The 9,047-nt window shown below is 53.4% G+C and overlaps 1 gene segment (V, D, J or C); it reads left to right on the forward strand.

Moving 5' to 3' along the window:
- Positions 1-2,333: 2,333 nt before the first annotated feature.
- Positions 2,334-8,506, forward strand: LOC127470347 (immunoglobulin lambda constant 6-like). The segment is given in 3 exon segments: positions 2,334-2,426; positions 6,205-6,424; positions 7,998-8,506. Coding segments are annotated over 3 exon segments (621 nt in total).
- The last annotated feature ends 541 nt before the right edge of the window (positions 8,507-9,047 follow it).

Here is a 9,047-nt window from a genome sequence, read left to right on the forward strand (position 1 = left end):
GCAGTGCCCCTGTCACTGTGATCTATCGCAACAGCAACAGACCCTCGAACATCCCTTCGCGATTCTCCGGATCCGAGTCCGACTCCACGGCCACATTAACCATCACTGGGGTCCAAGCCGAGGACGAGGCTGTCTATTTCTGTGGTGGCTACGACAGCAGCAGTGGCAGCAGCTATGGTGTGTTTTGACAACAAGCACCAGGAAGTGAGGCAGACTCCAAAATGAGAGGAAAGATTTTAGCCCCTGTCCCTCCTTTCTGGATGTGGGGCCGAGGCAGGTTCCTGTCCCTTCTGCACAGCCACAACAGGGAATGTTGTTTCTTTCTTGTCCCAGAGAATGGGAGATCACATGGTGGCTGGGGACCATAGTCCTGGTCCCTATAAAACTCATGGTGTAGTTGTGTTCCTCACCCCACTGTGTCTTGCTACTGATGTCCTCCTGCTTCTGCCAGGGCTCTCTCTGTGCTGGGATGCATTGGGCTGGGCTCTGCCCCACAGTTTCCCTGTAACCATGTCCGTGTGTGTTCTCCTCTGACTGTGGCATTCCATGTAACCTTGTCCAGGCAAGGACTCTTTGAAACTGTGTGACCTTCCCTTTCCTCCCCTCTCTGCTCTCCGTTTCCACGTTCCCTGGTCCAGGCAGCATCCTTATTGTCTCACAGAGTGAAGAAACTGTCAAGATCACCTGCTCTGGGGGTAGCAACAGCTATTATGGCTGGTACCAGCAGAAGGTCCCTGGCAGTGGCCCTGTCACTGTGATCTATGCTAATAGCAACAGACCCTCGAACATCCCTTCGCGATTCTCCGGATCCAAGTCCGGCTCCACGGGCACATTAACCATCACTGGGGTCCAAGCCGAGGACGAGGCTGTCTATTTCTGTGGTAGCTGGGACAGCAGCAGTGGTGGCTATGGTGTGTTGTGCCAACAGGCGACAGGAAGCGAGACAGACTCCAAAACCAGAGGAAAGATTTCAGACCTTCTCCCTCCTTGTTGGCTGTGGAGCTGAAGAATGTCCCTGTCCCCTCTGCACAGCCATGGCTGGGAACATCCTCTTTTCGGTGTCCCACAGAGCTGCAGGTTCTCTTGATCTCCCCCATGTCTGGAGAGCATTTCTTTGCCACAATAAAGATCACAATGTAGCCTTGTCCCTCACTCCACTCTGTCCTACTACTGATGACTGTGTCCTCCTGCTGCTGCCTGAGCTGCCTCTGTGCAGGGATGTGTTGGACTGGGCTCTGCTCCACAAATGTGCCTGTGACCATGTCCAGGTCCATTCTCTTCTGACTGTGGCATTCCCCATCCCTCTGCCTGGGGGCAGCTGTTCTCCCAGGGCACTGGCTCAACCCCTCACCCTTCTCCCCTTTCTCTTTTCCCTCTCCAAGTTCCCTGGTCCAAGCAGCATTGCTGAGTCAGCCATCCTCAGCCTCAGCCAACCTGGGGAGACACTGTCAGGATCAGCTGCTCTGGAAGTAGCAGCAACTATGGCTGGTACCAGCAGAAGGTCCCTGGCAGTGCCCCTGTCACTGTGATCTACTGGAATGATGGGAGACCCTCAGCCTTCATGATCTCCAGTGCTGTGACTGGTTCCACAGGATCACTGGGGTCCAAGCCAAGAACAAGGCTGTCTATTAGTGTGGCAGCCACGAAAGCAGCAGTGGCTGATGTCATGGTGACACTGAGCCACAGGCAAGTGAAATCTCAAGCATCAAAGAGGCTGATTTTGTCTCCTCCTTCCATTCAGCCAGGCAGGCTCCAGACCACCTCTCCAGCTTTGGGGCTTTTCCTTTTCTTTCCTTTCCTTTCCTGATGCCCTTCCCTGTGTGTTCCATGTCTCAGGGCTGTGACTGTGATGAGGCATTAGAGCTGGTTTCCTAGAGAAGTTGTGGATGCCCTATCCCTGAAAGTATTCAAGGCAGGCTTGGATGAGGCTTTGTGCAACCTGGTCTAGTGGAAGGTGTCCCTGCCCATGGGAGGGGCTTGGAACTAGGTGGTCTTGAAGGTCCCTTTCATCCCAAACTATTCTATGATTCAATAACTATGTTCCTGGTGCTGCAGAAGCCCTGTCTGGGCTCATCCCCACTGCCCAATATCCATGTGAGGGGCAGAGGAGCACTGAGACAGTGTTAGAGCTGGAGCCTGAGGAGCTGGCTAAGAAAACCTTTGCCACATTTCTGCTGTCCCAGCCTGAATCCTGCCTGGGGTCCTGTGGCATTGCAGCCACCCTGGATGCTCAGGACTGGGTGTGTGGGTGTTTGTCAGCCCATGGGAGCCTCGGGCACTGGAGCTGGGCATGGAGGCCTTCTGCCTCGACCTGTGGCTCTCACATGGCTCTGGCTTAGCTGTCCCCAATGTCCATGTCTCTGGGGCAAGCCACCTGGGTCTGCTCTGCCAGTAGCAACAATGCTTATGGCTGGTACCAGCAGAAGGTCCCTGGCAGTGCCCCTGTCACTGTGATCAGTGACACTGTAACACCAAAGACCCTCGCACATCTCTTTGTGATTCTCTGGATCCACACACAGCTCCACAACCACATTAACCATCACTGGGGTCCAAGCTGAGGACCAGGCTGTCTGTTTCTGTGGTGGTGAGGACAGCAGCAGTGATTCCACAGTCACATGGAGCAATGGGGAAGTAAGAACCTCTTGCCATTGCAGACCTCAGTCAGGAGTCTCTGCTGTGCCCATTTGATGGTGGGGCAGGTCCCCATCATGGCCCTGCCCTTGCTGCCCTGTGCTGAAGGTGGCTGTGCCTCACGTCCCAGCTTGGACGGGACAGGAAGCATCATGGTGGAGGTGGAATTTCCCAAGGGTGCAGCCACTCTTGGTCTGGGTTGGGGCTACCAATGACACCCGTGATCTCTGTGCCCTGAGTCAGAGCAAGAGCTGCCCCAGCTCTGGCTGCCTCTACCGAGCACCCACCCATTGGGCTTGTGACCAGCTCAGGGACAGGCATTGCTGGACGACTGTGCTTCTGGGGTTTTGACTGACTCCTGTCTTCTCTCTCCTCTCCCTTTTCAGGTTCCCTGGTCCAGGCAGCACTGACTCAGTCACCTCCCATGTCAGTCAAAGTGGGAGACACCGTCAAGATCACCTGCTCTGGTAGTAGTGGCAGCTATGGTTGGTTCCAGCAGAAGGTCCCTGGCAGTGGCCCTGTCACTGTGATCTACTACAATGATCAGAGACCCTCGAACATCCCTTCGCGATTCTCCGGCTCCTGGGGGATGTTTGCCGTCACTGGGCCTTTGGGCTCCTGCTCCTCTGCCCAGGGAGGGCTGTGCTCTTGGGGCACTCACTGACCCCCATCTTCTCCCTTCTCTCCTCTCTCTCTCCAGGTTCCCTGCTCCAGGCAGCACTGACTCAGCCATCTTCATTGTCTCACAAGGTGGTAGATGCTGTGAAGATCACCTGCTCTGGGGGTAGCAGCAACTGGTATGGCTGGTACCAGCAGAAGGTCCCTGGCAGTGCCCCTGTCACTGTGATCTGGGATAACACCAACAGACCCTCGAACATCCCTTCGCGATTCTCCGGATCCACATCCGGCAACACGGGCACATTAACCATCACTGGGGTCCAAGCCGAGGACGAGGCTGTTCTATCTCTGTGGGGGTAAGGACAGCAGCAGTGATGCTGCCACAGTGACATGGAGCAATGGAGAAGTGATGCAAAACCCACTTGGCTTAGCTGTCTGTTACAGCCCCAGGTCTGTGCCCATCCCCTGGCATTTGAGGAAGTTATGACCTCCCAGCAGCCCTGTTGTGGCCCAGCGTGTCCAATCCGTGTGCCTGCAGGCAGAATTATCCCATCACTGTTCCCCTGCCCTCAGAGGGCTGTGTGCTCCAGGATCAGTGGCTGACAGTCCATTTCTCCCCTCTCTCCTCTTCAGGTTGCTCGGTCCAGGTAGTGTTGTGTCATCTCTCCTTGGTGTCAGCGATCCTGGCACAAACTTTTGAGGTCATGTGTTCCAGGGTTGGCTGGTACCATGGCTGGTCCCAGGAGAAGGTTCCTGGCAGCGCCTCCATCTGTCACTGCGAACTGTGAGAACACCCAGGGACCCTCGGACATCCCTTTGCCATTCTCTGCATCCACATGGGGCTCCATGAGCACCTGAACGTCACTGGGGTCCAAGCTAAGGAAGGGGCTGTCTGTTACTGTGCTAACTACAAAAGCAGCAGCAACAGTGTTACCACAGTCACTTGGAGAAACGGGGAAGTTTTAAAAGGCCCTCCCGCCATGGCAGGGGCCAGTGAGGAGTCTCTGCTTTTCCCTCTTCGTGGCAGGGCAGGTCCCTGGCATGACTCTGCCCTTTTTGCCCTGTGCTAATGAGGCTGTGCCTGGTGTCCCAGCACCATCCAGTAGAGCCCTTCCCTTGCTTTTTGTGGAAAAGAGCACATAGGAAAGAACTGAATAACCTATTTCAGGTGGAAGAGCCCTTCAGTGATCACATTGTCCAACTGCCTGGCCACTGCAGGGCTGCCAAAATGAAGGACATTGTCAACACACGCAGGCTGGGGATATCATCCAACTCTCTAGGAAGCCTGTGGAGTGTTTGGCCACAGCCTCAACAAAGAAATGCTGCCATGACCTTTCAGCAACCCTGTCCCCACCATGGCCCTGCCCTTACTGCCCTGTGCTGCAGGTGGCTGTGCCCAGTGTCCCAGCTCAGACATCCCATACAACCCCAGGTCTGTGCCCATCCCCTGTCATTTTTGCAGGGCATCTGAAGTGCTTGGGAACAGACTAATCTCCATGGCCACATTCCTCATGGCTGGGGTCCAAGCCAAAGAGGAGATGGAGGAGGAGGAGTAGGAGGAGGAGGCTGTCTCTCAGTGTTCTTGCTGGCACACCAGTGCTGATCAGGGTCATGGCAACTCCCACCTATGGAGAAAGAGAGACACAAGCCCACCGTTGCCCCAGGATCCCTCAGGCGCTGCTGCTGCTGCTACAACTTGAACACAGTGCAGGAGCAGCACGCGTGCCTGTGAGGAGGTTCCTGCTGTGGGACACGTGCTCTGCTCCAGCAGGTCCCCTCTGTGCTGCCTGCAGGGACACAGCCCTGTTGCCCTGCCCTGGCCATGCCAGCCGAGATCCCAATGCTCCAGGCATTCTGGAGCCAGCATAGTCAGGACAGGGAGGGTCCTGGGGGAGGTAGAAATTTCCGGGGATGCAGCCACTCCTGGGCTGGGCTGGGGCTACCAACGACACCCGTGATCCCTGTGCCCTGAGTCGGAGCAGGGCTGGCCAGGGGTTGCCCCAGCTCTGGTTGCCTCTGCTGAGCACCAGCCCATTGGGCTTGTGACCAGCTCAAGGAGAAGGGAGGCATTGCTGGACCACGGGGACTGGTGCTGGACTGCTCCCACTGTTCTGGGGAGGGGATGCATGGGAAGAGCAAAGATCTGGAGTGGTGGATCTGGGTTGGCAGGAGAGGAGTGTGGGAGCCAGGGCAGAAAAGTCGGAGAGAAAGGGAGTATCTTATGGCCCTGGGACACACATGGGAGGCAAAAATATCAAAAGTGGGAGTGCTGGGAATTCACATTGTCCCAGAGGCATCACTGAGACCTGTGGTGGCTTCTGTACCCCTCTGTCTTCAGTGTCCATCTCTCCCTCACCCTTCAGCCTTTGGTCCTGCAGGCACTCAGCCTGAGCTGGGAATGAGGGGTCTGTGTCGGTGAATTTTAGCTTGGAGCTGGGACGTGTCTCCGCTATGTGCCCAGGGACAAGCTCTGCTGCACCTGTGGTGGTGGGGCTGTGCGTGGAGCGGGGAGGGAGGTGACGAGAGAAGCGCGGGAAGGATCCGGCCGTGAGCGCGGGGTCAGATTTGCATGGAGGGGCCGTGTCCTGGTGGGGCGGGGGCTTAAAAGGGAGTCAGGGTCCGCGGCACAGCCCCATCATTGCAGGGACGTGGAGCTGGTGGGATCACACCATGGCCTGGGTCCCTCTCCTCCTCGCGGTGCTCGCCCACACCTCAGGTGCCATGGGTGGACTCTCCGTGCCTTTGGGCACAGGGGTCCCGTCTCTCTGCCCAGGGATGACTGTGCTCCTGGGGCTTTGACTAACCCCTGTCTTTTCTTCTCTCTCCTCTCCCTTTTCAGGGTCCCTGGTCCAGGCAGCGCTGACTCAGTCACCTCCGATGTCGGTCAAAGTGGGAGACACCGTCAAGATCACCTGCTCTGGGAGTAGCTACAGCTATGGCTGGTACCAGCAGAAGGTCCCTGGCAGTGCCCCTGTCACTGTGATCTATGTTAATAGCAACAGACCCTCGAACATCCCTTCGCGATTCTCCGGATCCAAATCCGGCTCCACGGGCACATTAACCATCACTGGGGTCCAAGCCGAGGACGAGGCTGTCTATTTCTGTGGTAGCTACGACAGCAGCACTGGTACTGGTATATTTGGGGCCGGGACCATGTTGACCGTCAAAGGCGATGGTGAGTTGCCGATTTCTTCTCGGTCTTTCCTTCCCCGGTGCGAAATTGTGACATTTTGTCGATTTTTGGTGATTTGGGTTTTTTTTCTCGGACTTGGGGCTGGGCTGGGGGTCTGTCGCCCATATGGGGACGGGCACGAAGTGCAGCGTTTTGGGCTGGGTCTTGTCCCTGTGGACTCTGAGCCACGAAGGACTGGGGGGTATTTTCCGACATGAAAGATCTTAAAATTTGCCCAGGAAATATGTCTGAGGTCTCAGGAAGAGGAAAACTTAGGTTTTAGGCTGACAAATTTCTTTAACAAAGACAAAAATTGCCTCTTTTCGAGACCTAAACCTAAGTCCTCAACTCTTAGTCCTGAGGACTAAGTCTGTCACCACCGGTGAGAGAAAGGGGCTCCTCAGTGGGGTCCTGTGGCCGAGGGTGCAGGGACTGTGAAAGGACAGCCATGAACAGCTCGTCCCTGAGTTCTTAAATAAAAACTTTCGGGGGTAACCCAAAGAGCCCATTGTCCAGGTAAGTCACGTCAAAAAGGGAATTAATGCGCTGACAATGCTGCCGGGGATGTCATTTGTCTGTCTTTGTCTATAATTTTTAAAAGAATGTGATCAAAAATCCCAATTTGAACTAAATTACTGGGGACTAAGATCAAAAAAACTGTTCTTTGACCATTTTTATGCAGAAATTTTTTAATGGTGAAGTCATCCTGGTTTTTGAATAGAGATAGAAATAGAGAGAGATAGAAATAAAATGAGAGAGAGATAGAGACACTGTGTATTGGAGGAGGCAGCAGAACCACTTTGGAAAGACCAAATGTCTTTTCTCCATTTTTTTTTTGAAATTTTTACTTGTGCTTTTTCTGAGACATCTGAAATTGTCTGAAAGCAGAACTGGGCAGAAAACAGAGTTGTTTTTCTGTGAAATTTGATTTTTTTTTTTTTAAACAAGTGGTCTTGCAAAAGGAAAGAAACAGGTTTGTGACAAATAACTAGAGATTTAGCTATGCATATTATAAATAAAAATATATAATATAATGTATGTTGCATATAGGAAAGGCATAAATGCATAAATGTTTGTTATATGCATTTTATAGAATTATACATATATTCATACAATGATATGTACTACATATGTAAGTATATTTTATACTTTATAGATGTTATCATTAATATATGTATATTATGTGTATTAGTTGTATATATCTGTAATATGTACAATGTTTATGGACATATATGTAGAGATGGTGTATATAAAACATATATACAAGTCTATATGGGATGTATGTATGCGTGTACATGCATTACACACATATATATGCACATATTTTACAGGTAAAAATTTTATAAATAAATTATAAATAATAAATAAATAAATAAATAAATAAATAAATAAATAAATAAATAAATAAATAAATATCTGGATGGATTTCCAAACTATAAATACATTGAAGTTATAAGTGGTAAGCTCTTGGCTGTAGGGGAAGCAGGGAGTTTGTGGGTAGTGCCAGCTGGACAGGCAGGGGCTGTGGTGGGGCACAGGGCCCTCTCTGACCCCACACCTCTCTCTTCTCTCGCAGGCCACGTCGACACCGCTCCCACCATCCACCTCTTCCCGCCGCCCTCCGAGCAGATCTTGAAGGAGAACAAAGCCATTCTGGTGTGCCTAATTGAGGACTTCTACCCCAGCCCTGTGGAAGTGGAATGGGTGGCTGATGGCACCACCATCACAAACAACGTGCAGACCAGTCAGTCCGTGCAGCAGAACGACAGCAAGTACATGGCCAGCAGCTACCTGACACTGGATGCCAGCCAGTGGCAAAGTTACAGCTCAGTCTCCTGCAAGGTCAAGCACGAGGCTGGCAATGTGGAGAAGACAGTGAACAGATCTGAGTGCCCCTAAGCCCACTGGAACCTCCTCACACCCACCGGCCCTTTGCTGGCTCCCTCCCTCCTCCCCACTTCTGGGGACAGCAGCTCCCCCCAGCCACACACCTCGCTTCCCATGTACCCCTGTCCCCTGCACCTATTTCCCCACTACAAGTGTCAGACAAATAAAAACCGACACTGAACTAGTGCTGGCTCAGCATCCCTGTCTCTGTGTCCTTCCAACGCGCCCGCTCCCCACACACGGGTTGGTGTCAGCCCAGTGCCACCAGGCAGTGGGTGGAATGGGAACACACACATGTGTACACACACACACAGTTATACTGGGGGGCTCTGTGCAGCTTCTGCTCAACCCTGGGGACCCCAATGAACCCCCCTGGCACGGTCAAGACCAAGGGATGAGCAGCCTGGGGCACAGCCTGCTCTAAACCTCCATGCCATCATCAAGCACATGTCGCTGGCTGTGCCATCCTTGTCCCTGTGCCACAGTAGCATGGGCTCCTGCATGCCATGTGCCCTGTCTCCAGCCCAGCCCTGCAGAAGTTTCCCTGTGGCCCTGCAGCACATGGAGGGGCTGATGGCCATGCTTATGCTGAGAGTGCCAGTGCTCTGCTGCTGTCACCCCATCAGAGCAGGCAGGAGCCACCCCAGGGACAGGGGGTGGGAGTGCCCAGTCACACTGTGTACAGTTCTCACCAGCCTCTTGGGAAAGGGGCAATGGGCCAACCACATCCTCCTCCCCA

This window comes from Manacus candei, unplaced genomic scaffold (genome assembly GCF_025592945.1).
Source record: "Manacus candei isolate 608988 ecotype Guabito, Panama unplaced genomic scaffold, ASM2559294v1 h1tg000020l, whole genome shotgun sequence".
Classification (NCBI taxonomy): domain Eukaryota; kingdom Metazoa; phylum Chordata; class Aves; order Passeriformes; family Pipridae; genus Manacus; species Manacus candei.